At 47.9% G+C, this 16,205-nt stretch overlaps 1 protein-coding gene across 1 annotated transcript in view; it reads right to left on the bottom strand.

Annotated features, from left to right (window-relative positions):
• Positions 1 to 4,345: 4,345 nt before the first annotated feature.
• The window catches only part of Bcorl1 (BCL6 corepressor like 1), a 63,484-nt gene continuing 51,624 nt past the window's right edge, over positions 4,346 to 16,205 (bottom strand). The window contains exons 13-15 of the mRNA XM_029534223.1: positions 11,685 to 11,762; positions 10,268 to 10,418; positions 4,346 to 6,244 (exon numbers count right to left, since the gene is read on the bottom strand). Coding sequence (XP_029390083.1) covers positions 5,962 to 6,244; positions 10,268 to 10,418; positions 11,685 to 11,762 — 512 coding nt within the window. The 3' untranslated portion in view covers positions 4,346 to 5,961. The remainder of the gene's footprint in view (positions 6,245 to 10,267; positions 10,419 to 11,684; positions 11,763 to 16,205) is intronic.

Genomic DNA, 16,205 nt, shown 5'->3' with positions numbered 1-16,205 from the left:
GTCCAATGTGACTTCTTAGCACTTCTCATCTGGCAGGCTATTTGCTCTAGCCTTCCTCTGCTAAAAAGCCTTCAGTGAGTCCTGGCTTGCAGATTAGGCCATAGCTGGTCTAGGCCTAGCATTAACCCTTTAGTTCCCGAATCATGACAGTGCCCAAGGAGTTGGGGAACACTTGGAGATTTAAAGTTTGATATCAGCCCCACCAGGGAAAAGAGCTCCAAGTCAGTGGCATTTCACTAGTGGGTCCTCTCTGATATTCCCCACCCACCCCATGCCAAAGTACTCAGCAAGGAGCCTATGGGCTTTGAACTTGTTCCCACTTAATGCTTTTTTTTTTCTTTCCTGGGTTCCATTTAACCAATATGCTCTATCCTCTTACTAACAACGGAAAACTGTGTCTCAAGATGGAATTGAGTGGGGCCAGCCAGGTCCTACTTTTAATTCTTAAACTTGTAACCGCCCTTTGATGGACAGGTGATTAGAAACAGCCTGTGACCTCTCTGTCGCAATCACAAACTGTTACTTAGACGTAAGTTTAGATCTTGTACCTTTCATCTCCCGTGTGTGTTACCTCCTGAGGGGTAGGCACCACCGTGTCACCCACAACACTGGGCATACTGTAACACAGATGAGCATCCCTGACTAGTTACTGATTGATCTGATGAGAGCTGGGAAGCAAACTTTGAGGTAGCTGACCGCTGTCCTCCCCTCTCGCTCAGGCAGTTACTCCAGGTGCTTCATTGCCCAGTGCGTCCCCACCACCACCACAGGACCACCTCACCCCGTCTTCACATCCAAGATTTGTATTACTTTCAACATCCCTCTGATCCGAAAGACAACTCCCTGTTCAGTTTCTTCCCTACCCAGAGTGTTAAACTAGCTAACCGGCTAACTAACCCTTGCTGACAAGCATTCTGGAAGAGGCTTACAGGAGAACCTCAGGAGACAGATTTCCTTGAACCAGAGTCAGGTGGCAGCAATCCCCCTGCTTTTGTGATGGCCTGCCTAATGGAGTCAGGAGTCAAGTGATGGTCCTCACGTCCCAGTGGCTGATATGTGACTCCTTCCTCCTGGCTCCCACAGCACTTTGTATATACCTCTTATTGTATCACATTGTATGTAGTTCTTTGATTGTCTTCATGTACGTTTCCCCTCCAATAGACTGTGAGCTCCTCAAGAGCAGGAGCTGTGTGCTAGTCAGTGATGTATCCCCAGCACCTAGCCACAGTGCCTGATACACAGTAGGTGCTCAATAAATGTTTATTGAAAGGCTGGAGGTGTTCAGATTCTAATTGTGGGACCTTCTGCCTTACATGGGGGCAGGAAGAGGACAAGTAGGTCATTCCATGCTCAGGAGCTAATAATCATGGTGGTTTTGTAATTTTGGTGTCAATTTTTTTTTAGGTCGTGATAGGGATAGTCTCATGTAGCCCAGGCTATGTGACCAAGCATGACCTCACCCATTCTGAGATTACAGGCATTCGTTGCCACGCCCCTCCCATCCCCACACCGCATTTCGAGCTGAAGACTGAATCCAGGGCTTCCTGTATGCTGGATAGATACTCTATCAACTGAGCTACATCCACAACATTTTGACCCATCATAACATTTCAGGCAGTTACTCCCTTTCCCCACGTGTTTATCTACCATTGGGTTCGCCTGAAGCTTAGAGCTGCTTTCAGCTTCAACTATGCTGTGTTGACAGGCGACTCCCAAACAACTGCCACTGCCTCCCTTCCAAGTGACTGCCTCAGCACTATTTCCTTATCCCTAGGTGGGACTGAGGTAGAAATGTCACTCCCACTCTTGGGCGGGAACAGTCAAATTTGTCTGCCTGTCACAAGCTTGCTGACTGCACTCAGAAAGGCAGTTACCTACAGCTTTGGAGGCTCTGGACCCAGGGTGAGCAAGCTCTTTGGGTTCCCAGTTGCAGCCAGTAGTCTCCAAGAGCATCTGCCCTATGCGCGCCAGGTATGGAAGCCAATATCCAGCAGGTGGCGCTGTGGAGCAGGCGATGGTGGGCCAGTCAGGCGGAGCCCGGGAGGGAGGGAGGGGCGGCCAGGGCGTGGCTCACCGCTCCCAGAAGAGCAGACTAAGCGGGCGTCTTCCCGTTCCTTGGAAGTGTTCCCCGATTCTCAACTTCTGGGCGGCTTTGGTTCCCGCCGACAATCTCCCTAGCTCTGAAGCTTCGAACTTTCCCTTCGGTCCCCTTCCCTCTCCAAGGGGAGTTCAGCCGTCCGCGGAATGTCGCCTTCTCATTGGCCAACCGTTCCCTGGCCCCGCCCCTCGTCTCTGGTACCTGCAGGTGAGCTAGTGGCGACTGGGCTCCCTGGCTCGCTGCGGGCTCCCTAAAGCCGCTAAAGCACAAGCTCCGGGCCATCGCCAACCCCTAGACAGGTCCGGGATCCAATGCTCCTTTCCTTAGCCTGCCTTTAGCGACACTTTCACGCGCCACCGCTTTCTCCCTTGAAACGGGAGAATGATCGAGGCATCTGTTACAACCATTTGCCTGCAGCTTGAACCCCAAGCTCCTGGAGAAGACACACACACACACACACACACACACACACACACGCGCGCGCGCGCGCGCCCCGAGTCTAAGAGGAGCACTCACCAGTGGCCAGCCCTCCTGATAGTGGAAACTGCCACTGTAAGGGGGACACAGGGCTAGGCCTGCTCCCCTTATTCTAGCTGGCCTGCCTGAACATTTGGTAGCTCTTCCCTACCCAACACAGCAAAAGAAAAGCCTGGAAGGTTTGCCGCCAGGTAGGATGAAGAGCCTCTGTGTCAGCCTTGATCTTTATAACCTGACAATAGTCTCCAGCGAAGGTGTGGGTCAAAGAACACATAAACATGAAAATGTGAAAGTGCTGTTGATTCTTCTTTCTCCTCCAAGCCTCTGCTCAGATTGTGCCCTCATTCCAAACACCATTCCCTGGCATCTATTTATATTTAAGCATGCACCGTTCACCACCTCTCCCGTGCCATCTGTTCCAAGCATCCAGGTGCCCTTGCCCAGCCCTTTGAGCTCTCACGGTATTGGTATTTGGGGCCTATCTGAATACTGTTAAATTGCGACACGGTTTCTGTAACCTCCTGACCGTGTCTGACTTCTGAACCGCATTTCCTTTTTGTTCTTTTGAAACATGGTCTCACCTGTAGCCTGAGCTGACCTCAACCCACCCTGCCTCTGTTCTTCAGAGAAGTAGACCTGTAGAAAAGCGTTGTCACACCTTGCTTGTTTGGGCGCTGGGTCTTGCCATATAACCCTGGCTGACCTAGCGTTCACAGGAACCATTCTGCCTCCCTTCCCCCACGTGCTCGGGACTACAGGTATGTGTCACCATGGATGCTTGCCTTCTGACTGCAGGTTTCCCCTAGAGGATAGACCTGAAAGTAGAACCGCTATGGGGTGTTTGGGATGACCTTGTAATCAGGAAGTGGGGAGGAGACCAGAAGGAAGGCAGATTAGTGCTGTACCTCTCTACAAGGATGATGTTTCCGTACCTGGGCAAACTCAAGTGGAAGCGAGTTTCTGAAGGATGGGGAAGTAGAGCAGCTGAAGTTCAGTCCAGACTCTAAAAAGCCAGACACATTCTCCTGGCCTACTCACTCAAGCCACAGTAAGAGGCCCAAAGATACAGAGCTTCACAAAGTCTCCTCTCAAACAGTGGCAGACACATTCTGGGGCCTGCAGAGACCTTCTGCCACAGTTTATCTTAAAGAGTGATTGTAAAACTAGGGGCAGGTGGGGAATTCCACAGTATAGCCAGGTGGGTAGTATCAGCCCAAGGAGGAATCAGCAGATTTCTGACTGAATTGGGGGAATCATAACACCCAGCAGCCAAAGGGTCCTTTCTCTACTCCTATTACTCCAGTTCCAGAATGCCCCTTCTACATTTCCAAATCAAAGCAACCCCAAGTTGGAGTATTTTCCCCTCAGGTGGGCAGGGGTCCTGGAACATTGCCCCTTTCCAGAGCCCCACCCAGACCAAAGCTCTAATTTGACTTGCTCCCCCCACCCCCGCTGTGTCTCTAGGGACCACTTAACTCCCCCAAAAGCTACAAATGGGAAAAGTGAGGGCAGGAGACAAAGGCCCTGACACAGGATTTTCAGTATGCAAGTGTTTTTGACTCCACAGCCAGTTGCTTAAAACGAAACATAAAGGGCAGCCAGAATACACACCGAAATGCAAACCAGAAAAGAAAAACAAAACAAAACAAAAGCAAACCAAAAAACCAGAAAACAAACCACACAGTATCATAATTTCCAACAAAACAAATTTGAAATCCAACCCCCTCAACTTTTTATATATATATATATATATATATATGTATATCTATATATATAATTTTGTTGCTGTTAAAAAGGTCAAACAGTTGTTCAAAACCAATTGGGTAGGATGATGGGGCTGTCCTACAGAAGGGGACTCAGAAATTCCTCTGGGAACAAAACACACACACATTTAAAAGAAATAACACTCCTAAATGGGTCAGGAGCCCCCAGAGGACAGATTGTCCCATCCCCAAACTGGCTTTTTTTTTTCTTTTTTTTTTTTTTTTGTCTTTTTTTCCATTTTCTTCTTTGTTGTTGTTTAGCACCTGTACAATAAAACTGTACCATCTCCATCCAGAGCCAACCACAGCAAGGCCCTCCTGCCTTTGGATGGTACATACTCTCTACAAGGATTGTTCGGAAAAATAGCAATTGGTAGAAAAATAAGAAGTGTGTGTGTGTGTGGGGGGGGAGACAATGCCATGGAGGGGTGGGGCCAGGGAAACAACCCAAGCTCCTCCTCCCTCCCTCTGGTACCAGATCTAACCAGGCATCTGAAGGCCTAGGAGCCACTCACTCAGTCCCCGAGTTGATGCAGAGCCAGGTTAGAGACTGGCCCCTTGCCCTCGCCTAGTCAGTTCCAGGCCTTTTACAGATTCCAAAGGAGAGTGGGGGCAGGTGGAGGAGAGAGTAGAGGATGCTGTAAGGCTGTAGGAGGGGTGGCAAGGCAAAGGCTCAATATTTCAAGATGGGGAGCCCAGGGTAGGTAAGGTGAGGCAAGTAGGGGAAGGGTGCAGGGCCAAAGATGCAGTGTGAGGAGCACCCTTGCCTCAGGCCCATCTCAACCTGCCTTTATTGGAGTAACTCAGGAACCCTGCTCCCTAGTAAACACCAATCTCAAGATGGAAGAGCTGCTACAAAGGGTGGGGTGAAACTGGCAGGGGGTGGGGGAGCACCAAAGGCCAGGGATTTGCCCCCAGCCCCCCAGCTCTAGGCCAGCAGCAGCCAGGTTGTTTAGTTATATGATGATGTCCCCCTATCCTTCCTCACCCTGCTCCCTCCCCAGATGGAGAAAGACAACCTGGGAACCCTTTTCTCAGAGGGAGGAAGCATCCCCAGAGCTTATGCAGAAAGTAAAGGGAGGGGAGTAAAGAAAGTCCCTCAATACAACAAGTTGTCTCAATCGTCACAGTGATGCAGACTTCTCAGAAACCAAGGAAACAATACAAATTAAATACTAATAAAATAAATACTATGGAAGACAGAAGAGCACAGGGAGACAAAAGGGGGCACTCAAGAGATTTGGGGTTTTCTCATTTCTCCTTAGGACAGGCCACAGCCACCCAGGCCCATGTTTGGTCTTGGTCATAAGCATAGAAGCCAGTCCAAGGGACCCTGGTGCCACCTCCCACCATCTCCAGACCTCTTGTCTTCAGAAGTGGAGTTCAACTTTCCACCCCATCACCAACCACAACAACAGGGAGATGAGAATTAACTGTAACACCCCTCCCCCCCCAAAAAAGAAAGGAATCCAGTCACTAATGCTGGCATTGATAAGGCGGCTTCTTGTTGGTCCGTATTATTGCCTCTTTCTGCAGTCTGGTGCTCGGTGGGGGAGACATGAGCGGTGGAGGGAAGGGTGAACTCGAAGGAGAAAGAAGACCGGGGAGGAGGGGCTGTTTCCGTCAACTGCTCCAAGACTGGTATTCCACCTCAGACCCTAGGAGCCGCAGCAGCTCTGGCTCATACTGCACCAGCTCCACAGTCTCAGAAGAACCTGGGGGAGATCTGTCCTCCAAGCTGCCAGGCCTCTCAGCAGGGGTCAGCAGCTGACTTGAGGCCACCTGCCGGTAGAACTCAGCCTTGGGCAGGGTGGTGATTTCAAGGTGTGGGAAGCGAGCCTGAAAGATTCTTGAGGAGAGTTTCAGTCTCTTCAGGACATCGCTGAAGAGGAACCAGTTGCAGGGTCTGGAAAGGCAAAGAAAGAGTTAGGGAAGCAGGCTCAGGAGGAAGAGTGGAGCTGACCCCCCCCCCAGTCCATCCCCACACCCATACTTCCTAGTGAGACTTAACTGCTACCTCTCAGGGAAGCACAGAGTCTCTGGACTGAGACTGGGATACACAATATCTGCCCCAGCTTCTAGCTGAACATCAGGGAGTACTCACCCCACAGGCCAGCCAGAGGGCAAGCCAGGGGCAAACTAGGCTTCGCCTGCTACCCCATGGCCTGGCATTTACTCTCTGCTGGAGCCACGTCTTCCTGAACCCCACTCCAGGCAACCCTGCCTGACTTCCCTCTCCTGACCTGACTCCTGCTCTCTTGTTCTAGATCTTCCCTGATGGATGTGGAGCTGTGGAGAAAGGCCTAAACTGTGGGTAATCCAAAAGGCATTTCTCTTTGGCTCTGGAATGTATTAGACAACTTTTTTTTTCCTCCAGCAGCGGCAGCACCAACGTTTCTGCAGGCCCAGGGCTCACATTCCAGCCAGTCTGCCCTTGTGGAGCACATCTGAGACTGGGCGGCAGCCTAGGGACAGCTGGGAGGGGCGCTGCAGAGGCTGCTGCCTACCAGCCAAGCACTTGCAGGAACTCAAACCAGGAGGAAGTGCGGCAGTCTCCCCTCCCACTTTACAGTTCTTCCTCTGAGGCACTCCACTTCTCATCTGCAGCCTTTACCACTTCTAGTCTGGGTTACAATACACCAGCCTTACACTTGCTGTCTCTGTTGAATTCTTTTTCTTAATGGGGGACCAACCTAATAAAGCTATTTTAATACAGGCTTAAGTATATAGGTTTAAGACAAAAGGTACTGAACAGAAAGTGAGACATACCAGGTTTCTCAGTCCCTTGGGCCCTCTTTTCTTAAAAGGAAATATGACCCTTCATCTCCCCCCTCACTGAATAGCTTATTTTTTTAAGATTTATTTATTATATATAAGTACACTGTAGCTGTCTTCAGACACGCTGGAAGAGGAATGTCAGATCTTGTTACAGATAGTTGTAAGCCATGTGGTTGCTGGGATTTGAACTCTGGACCTTCAGAAGAGAAGTCAGTGCTCTTAACCACTGAGCCATCTCTCCAGCCCCACTGAATAGCTTATGATGACTCTCTCGTAGTTCCAGCAAGCATACCAACTTGGGGCTCAACAACCAGGAGCATATACTGACCTTCTAGTGCTCAGATTCAATAGTCAGTACCCACGTTGGCTGCCTCATTGCTGGGACCCCAGCTCCAGATCTCCTTGGGTACCCACACCCATGTCTATATACGCACATGCAAATTCACACATCTATGCATAATTAAAAATAAAATAAAAGCCAGGCATGGAGGCACCTGCCTTCAATCCCAGCCCTTGGGAAGCAGAGGCAGACAGATCTCTGTGAATCCGAGTCCAGTCTGGTCTATAGAGTAAGTTCCAGGTCACACAGCAGGTTTTTAGTGTAATATTAATCTAGATCTTCAAAAGATGATCCCAATTCAATTTCTTCCACTCAGTCTCCAGCTCCCACATCTACTCGCCTGTACTGTGTTCCTGTCCTACCAGAAATGCTTATTTTTTACAAATTTTATGTGTATAGATACTTTGCCCGATGTATCTGTATGCTTCTTGTACACACCTGGTGCCTGCATGAATGTTGGATCTCCAGTAACTGGTGTTACAGACAATTATGGGCTACCATAATAGGTGCCAGAAATTGAACACAGATCCTAGAGACCAGCGCTCTTAACCTCTGAGCCATCTCTCCAGCACCCCCCCCCCTTTTGTGACAAAGGATCTCGATATATAACCTTAGCTAACTGGTGATTCACTCTGTAGACCAGGCTGGGCTCAAACTCACAGAGATCCATCTGCCTCTGTCTCCAAGTGCTGGGCATGTGTCACAACATCTGGCTTTTGCTTTCTGAACGACTTGGGTTTGTCTGTTGTAATGCTCATGCCTTCCCCATGCCTCTCCTTCTTTTAGCCCAGCTCAGATGCCATTTTAAACCTACAACACTCCAAAGTAATTGAGTATTCAGTACATCTTCTACGGTCTCATGACACTCAGCCCATTTCCAAAAGGCTACAAAGTCAACATAAACTCTGGTCTTCTCTGGTGCCAAGCACCAGAGCTCAGGAGGAAGTGAGCTTTTTCTTTTTCACTTGCCATTCTTTTTATAGTAATAAATCTGCTTAGAACATTTGGTCTTTTATTAAAGTTCATTGCATACTTATCTGTATACTACACTTAGCTGTGCTTTCTTGAAGGCCAGAGTTGTCTGTACTATGGATCACAAGGTTTGATTGACCCACGGCATAAAACATGTTTATGGAATCAGTCATTCCATATGGTATCTAAAACACCTATCAAGTTGGGCCTGGTGGCTCAAGTCTTTAATTACATAAATTGGAAGGCAGAGGCAGGTGGATTGAGGTCAGTCTCGTCTACCTAGTGAATTCTAGGCTAGCCAGGGTTACATATAGATCCTGTATCAACAAAACAAAATACCTTCATCTAGACTCGGTCCTTTTCCCTAAAATTCAGCACTTCTTCCACGGCAAAGTCTGTCACATCATAAAATTAGGGAATGAAGCGTTCTCAGCTAAGAGAACGTGACAATCAACACCATATACTTGGACCAACTCTTTCATAGAATGAGGATAAAGGGGCTGGAGAGATGGCTCCATGGTTAAGAGTACTGTTTGCTCTTTCAGGGGACCTGAGTTCAATTCCCAGCACTTAGGTAGTGGCTCAGCTCATGACGTCTGCAGCTCCAGTTCTAGTAAATCCAACGCCCTCATCTGGCCTCTGTAGGCAGCAGGCACATACATGGCTCAGAGGTCCATGCGCCTGGCTTAACGGGTTGTCCATGTGCTGTCTGCACCTAGAGAAAACTACTCTGGTCCGTTTACTGCCTGTGGCCCAGGATCCTGTTTCAGAGAAGGAGGTGCTGAATCCTTTGGAGGAAATAATTAACTGCAATACTATATCCCAGAGGCCCGGCCTCACCCCCTGGGATCAGCTTCTGCCCAGAACAAGGAGGCTAAGAACAAAAAGGTGAGTGATCCTATATTAAAAAATTATATTTAACTGATCCTGCATTAAAAAAAGATATATTCATTTTATATGAGGGTTTTCCTCATATATGTATGTGTATGTACCACACATGTGATTAGTGTCTGTAGAGACCAAAAGAGGGCATCAGATCCCTTGGAAGTGGAGTTATATATGGTTCTGAGTTGCCATGTAGGTGCTGGGAATCAAACCTGGGCCCTTTCCATGTGCTCTAAGTCACTGAGCCATCTCTCCAGCGTTCGGATGTAGCGTTTTTTTTTTATCCATCTGCCTAACACTTCCATATGATGCATTGGAAAAGCAATCACAAACCATGGTCCTGAAGGCTGATTGAACTGCCCTCCGCAAAGAGTGTTGGGCTCAGTCTGCTACCAGGTGTGAGGTATACTCTAGTCTCCAAAAAAAGGTGTTCCCATGTAGCAGGCAGAGTCATCTGGGCCAGGAGAACTGATCACCTTACTGATCACAGGCTGTGGGAGCCCTGTGCTGTGGATTGTTTAAGAATTCTAGTGGATCCAAAGCTATGGTAACCATATGTCTTGGCTTTTCCAAGAATTTCAATTGCAAGTATTCTGTGTAACTGTCCCCAGAAACCACAAAAATGTTCCAGAGATTCTAATAGTTCATCATCCCAGATATTTCCCAGATTACCGCCTCCACACACACACAAGAGTGCACAAAATTCTTCAGATTTGGGGGCCTGGAAATGCATCAAGTTGATAGCCAAGGTGTAGCTCTGGAGGTCTGTGAAGCTTGAGTTTGGACGTAAATTCCATTCCATCTGGACTGGAGGAACGGGGTGTCTTTCCTCTGCTCCAGCACTCATTCCCCAGCCAGCCTCTGCCTCCTTCTGAAGAGCTCCTCCTTCCCTAAGCAGGCCACAGGTTGCCAGGACACTGTCACACAGTCCCCGTAGACTTCCCAGACACTTACCCACGGGACACTGACACCTGGAGGTTGTAACAAGGGAGAAGAGGCTTGTCTGAGAGTTCAAACATGAAGTCATCCTGTTCTGAAACATCTCCTTGCTCAGCACTCCCCGGAGGATTATGGAGGAGGTCACAGGCAAACCCATCTTTTTTCTCTGGAAGATGAGAACAGAGGGCATCAGCTACACGCACAAAACCAAAGGAAAGGAAAGGCTCCATAAAGGAGTATGAAGGGACCGCTTAGGAGATAAATACGGGGCCACAGGCCCCTGGCTGGATTGACTATGGACTCTATTCTGGAGAGAGCACAGGAAAAGTTCTAGTCTTAGAAGGAACTATGTTGTGACCAGAAGGCCATTATCCTTCTCCACCCTCTGGTTGGTAAAAGCAAACTGCCCAGCTGTTTCAGATAAAGACGTTAGACACTAGCAGCTGTTAAGGGCTAGTCCACCTGTCCTCTGGCTAGAGGTTCCTCCATCCACCTCACTGCCTGATCCCGAGGTCCACCGACTCCACCCAATTGTCTGGGTGCGGCCCGCAGTATTTCATCTCAGCCTTCTGCTCTCTCTCTCTTTTTTTTCTTTTTGTGGTTTTTCGAAACAGTGTTTCTCTGTATAGCCCTGGCTGTCCTGGAACTCACTTTGTAGACCAGGCTGGCCTGGAACTCAGAAATCCGCCTGCCTCTGCCTGTGCTGGGATTAAAGGCGTGCGCCACCACGCCAGGCAGCCTTCTGCTCTTACTCTTTGGCCCCCAGCTCACTAGACAAAGGCTGGATGATCGTAGACACAGGTGTGCTGAGCTTCCTGCTACACAGTGCCTGCGACAGAGGGTTAAGGGCCCAGGACAGCAGCAATCTCAAAAACTAAGAGCTAAGCCCAGCAGCTCATTGTTGGCCCACACCTTTAATCCCTGTTCTTGGGAGGCAGAGGCAGAAGGATCTTTGTGAGTTTCAGGCCAGCCAGAGTTACAGAGTGACACCCTGTCTCAAAAAACAAAACAAAACAAAACCAACCAACCTAACAAACAAACAAAAAACCCAAAAAACAGATCAGCAAGCAAGAAAACCAAACCAAGCCCCAAGAAGAAAATAAAACAAATGAATGAGGGCTATGTCACAGAGACAGTGGCAGAAAATGAAAGCTGCCAGCTAAGGGGCTGACACTAGGATGTGAGGTAACATTAGGATTTACAAAGCACCCTGGGTGGGGAAAGGGACAAGGCAGGAGAGGATGACATTATGCAAATCCTTGTGGCTTCTCAGGCTTCAGACTAGTGACTACTGAGCCTGAGGGGGAAGGGCTGAAAGGACCTGTAAAGCTACTAGCAGGTGAGGAAAGGCTGCCTCCAGAGCCGGGCTCCTACCTCTCAGCCACACTGAGCCATATCCAGCCCTCCCGGCTTCTTCCCACTTTGAACTTACCCAACACAGAACTGCTGTAAAAATCCCAGGATGCACGGGGATCACCCTCTGCCCTGCCCTGAAGATCCAAGAGGTGATCTGATGAGAGAACAGAGGTAGGTGTGAGACACAGAGGAGTTCTCGAGGATTAGCTATATGGGGTTGGGGGAAGGGAAGTGGGCAAGGCTACAAGAGGGACCAGGGGTGACAGGAAAGAGACACAACAGATTGCAAGCAAGCAGAAGCCCCATGTAGCCTCACTGATGTATGACCTAGTTTTTAATAAAAGGAAAAAATTACCCTCTAGTATTAGTATTTTAAAATGGGGGTTTAAATTAAAAAAATAGATTTCCAACATTTTATATATAAAAAAGATAAAAATTCGAAGATCTGGCAGCACTGCCTCTGCATTCCTCTATGTCAACAGTTGGCTGGAGGATGCTGTGACACATGTACAGCCTCCAATCCCCACTGGGCCTCTTCTCTCTTACACATCAGACTGAAGGGGTGTTGCTTGGGGGCCTCAGCTTCAAAGGGCACAGGGAATTCCTCTACAAGCAGAATCCTATGCCTATCACAATAGTAATGTGCATCCAGTCATGATCTAGCTTCTTTAAAGAAAGGTAAGTAGCTGTGGGGGTAGCTCAGTGGTAGAATGCATGCTTAGCACATGCAAGAGTCTAAGTTTATTTATAGCTCAAAAATACATAAATAATAGCATGGAGTTGCGCGCACGCACACACACACACACACACTCCCCTTACTCCTCAGAAGGCTAAGGGAAGAAAACTGACTCTGAGGTCAGCCTGGGCCACTAGAAGAAACCCTGTCTCAACAAAACATAACCAAAAAAACAGAAACCCCTTTGCTTCTACCCAAAAGAGCTCAAGAGGCAGTGCTCAGCAGGTAATAGTGTCCGCTGCACAAGCTGGGACCAGTTTGATCCTTGGAGGCATGGAAAAAGCTGGGTATGGTAGGAAGTATTTATAGTCACCAGCAAGACTTGAAGGAGAAACAGGAGAGTGAACTAAAAGCTCAACTACGCTGGAGCACATCACACCAAAAATAGAAAACAAGGTGCTCTGAGAGGACCTACCGCCCCAAAGTGTGCCCAGTGGCTGCTACCCGCATGATGTGGTCTGTAAGGGTGACACACACAAACACACATGCACTCACACAATAAATTAGTTTTTTAAAAAAGAACTGAAGACAAGTGTTCAAACAAAATTTTGTACACATGAACTGACGTGGCTCCATTCACAATGGTCAAAAGTCAGAAACAGCCCAAATGTCCATCAAGGGATGAATGGACAGACAGAATGAGGTAATGTCCACACAGAAGAATATTACTAAACCATAAAAAGGAACAACATGAATGGTAGCTGAAAGAAGCCAGGTACAAAGTGCCATATAAAGAAAAGAGTAGGGGGTACTGGGGGGGGGCTTATATTGTGATGTAAAGCGAATACAAAAATTAATCAAAAAAGAGTGACAATATGTCACATACTGGAAATACATGATGCTACTAAGAATTAGTTACAAAGGATGGAGATATATATATATATATATATATATCCATCTCAATGAAATCTCCAGACTAGGCCAAGTCAATAAGTCAGAAAGCAAGAAAGCAAACTGAGGATAGCAGTGTTGGGGGTGGGGGAGGGCAGTGACTAAGAATAGATCTGGGGTTTTCTGAAAGCAGATAGTGGTGACTGTAGTACAACACTGACTCGACAACACTCCATCACACAGCTGTCTCAAGTGGCTAAGTTCTTCTGTGTATCTACTCCCACAATGAAAGGTGTTTACAACCTACCTTTCATTGGGTAGCTCTAAAGACAGGCCTCAGGTCACCCTCTGCCTCCCTGTCAGTGGATAGGCTTACCTCTTCTTCCCACCCAGATACAAAGCAGGCTTTCCTGATGAAGCCCTGTGCCGCCTGTGAGTGCAAGGCTACGAAGTTGCCAGTGTGCCCAATTGTACAATTAATAGCTGGCTGAGTGACAGGGGATTGCCACCAGCTCTGAAGTAATACCTAGGCAACAGGAAAGAAGAGAACCCAAAGAACACAAGGAGGTGAGGGTGGCCACCTGCAAAGCCAGTCCCAGAATTCCATTAGGAGTTAGTTCCCCCAAGGAGTGCAGCTTGCTTCCTCCACTGAAAGTACCATGGTCACCCAGTTGCCCCTTCTGGACCAATCCAGCAGCAAGAACTGTCTGTTAATGTACGCTTCCAAAGCCACTCCCTTCTTAGCCATCTTCTAAGACATGAAGAGCTGAGGCTCCCACTGGGAAGGCACCAGGGAACAGCTTTGAAAGTAACAGCAGAGTGAGGTACCTTAAGTTGTGGAGGTTAGATCTCTGTACACCCCACATAAAACTGGAGGCCCTGCTGACAGCCTCCACCGTCTTCAGTACACTGTACTGCCTAAATCACAAGGACTTCCTTCCAGAAGCATCTGTTGAGTGGTGTCTAGTCTACTCTGAGTCTAGTCTTATGCTTTGTATCATAGAAAATAAAGGAAGGAGGCCCTTCTTTCTGCAAAAGGAAGGAATGGGGTCTACTTTTTGTTAACTACTGTCTCGCCTTTGCCGGAACTCCGGTGTCTGGTTCCTAAGAAGAGCTTAATAAACATACTAGGGAAGAGGGAAGAGGAGGAAGAGGGGGAAAGGACAGAATCACAGAAGTGAGACAGCAAAGGGCTTAAGCAGCAGGCCAAAACATATGTACTCTGCTGCCCCTGCCCCCCTACCCACAGTCACACAAGGATTCCACTGGAGCAGGTCAAGTTCATCACATTCCTGTGGCCCCACTAGGAATTGCCTTCAGAGCCCACTGCACATTCCTGTAATTCTCTCCACTGCCTGCAAAGCTTTGTTGTGGACAGGTGAACTTGCCTTTTTGAGATAGCCCAAAGTTAGCTGGCATGAGCAAAGATGCTAAAGTTGGAACAGGCCCGTGAGTGGCAAACACATGGGCGGGGTCACCTGATGGTATAGCAATAATGCATACTCCTCAGATAGGACTACCATCAAAATGAGTGGCCTTCATTTTCTTAGATTCTGCCTCCATCCCCAGCAAACTTCCAAGATTTTATCCTTTGTGTGAGAAACTACTGTAAGCATAAACATTCTTGTTCCACATACAAATGAACCGGGACTGACAAAACGAGCATTTGAGCATGCATGACCAAAGCTGCACTGCGGAAAAGCTAAAAAGATGGACACAGTGCAAATGGCTATGCATGAATGAACAGATAAAAATGGCTCAAGCACAGGAACGCGCGCGCGCGCACACACACACACACACACACACACAGGACACATTATTAGTCAGTCATAAAAGAATGTTGGGTCAGATAGATAGCTCAATAGGTAAAGGTGCCTACCATCAAACCTGAAGATCCAAGTTCAATCCCAGGACCCCACATGGAAAGATAGACTAAATTCCCACAACTTGTCCTCTGACATTTACACATACAAACTGACAGACAGATGGATGAAGGAAGAGAAGGAGAGGGAGAGAGAGTGTGATAGAACTTTTAAAAGGAATGTAGTACTGAAATATGCTAGCAAATAGATAGGCCAGAAAACCATCATACTACATGATTATGCCAGACTCAGAGGCCCCAGGTTGTAGGGTTCCATTTATATGAAATGTCTGGAATAGGTAAATCCACAAAGACAGGATTGCAGATTGGTAACTGGCAGGAGCTGAGAAGAAGGTAATGGGAAGAAATGATGATAATGTTTCAGAACTAGACAGCAGAGGCTAGAACACTGTAAATAAAGTAAAAGCCACTGAACTGATAATTTTGTGATCATTAATTTGATCAATTAGTAATTTTACCTCATCAAACTTACCCTAACACTTTTTGACTGAAAGCCCCCTCAGTACCTCATTCTTTTTTTTCCCCCAAGACAGGCTTTCTCTGTATAGCCCTGGCTATCCTGGAACTCACTCTGTAGACCACACTGGCCTCAAACTCAGAAATCTCCCAAGTGCTGGGATTAAAGGATTAAAGGCTAGGATTAAAGGTGACCAATGGGCCAAAGTTTGGGTAAGAGGGGAACAGACTGTTGTATCACAACTGAAGCCTATGAAGAGGGTCACAGCAGCAACTCCCAAGTGCAGCATCCATCACTCAGGCAATCCAAAGGACTAAGCCATGATGTCACAAAGAGTTGAAGGTCCAATACCCTGAGATAATGAAGGAACTGACACTGAGCATGCTCAAAGTAGAGTCTTCTCTTTCATTCCCATCCTAGCTGCCCCACTCAGATCAGCCTGCCTACTTGTAGACACACAGTGCTACATACTAGAGAGAAAAATCTATGGACTGACTTGTGGCCCTGGCCGTGGACCTGAACATGACACTTCACTAGAAGGTAGAGGGTGGAGAAGAAACAGGAATGGAGAGAAGGGGGATACTGGAAATGCACAGGAAGTATCAAAGTTACCATGGGAAAAGAGCCACAAAGAATAAAGCGTCTGGAAGGGTCCCAGAGGTCCCACTTTAATTACAATCAAGAAGAGACT

The sequence above is a fragment of the Mus pahari genome, chromosome X, assembly GCF_900095145.1.
Source record: "Mus pahari chromosome X, PAHARI_EIJ_v1.1, whole genome shotgun sequence".
Lineage (NCBI taxonomy): Eukaryota > Metazoa > Chordata > Mammalia > Rodentia > Muridae > Mus > Mus pahari.
The sequence above is the reverse complement of the archived record's forward strand: the minus strand, read 5'-3'. Positions and strand labels throughout refer to the sequence as shown.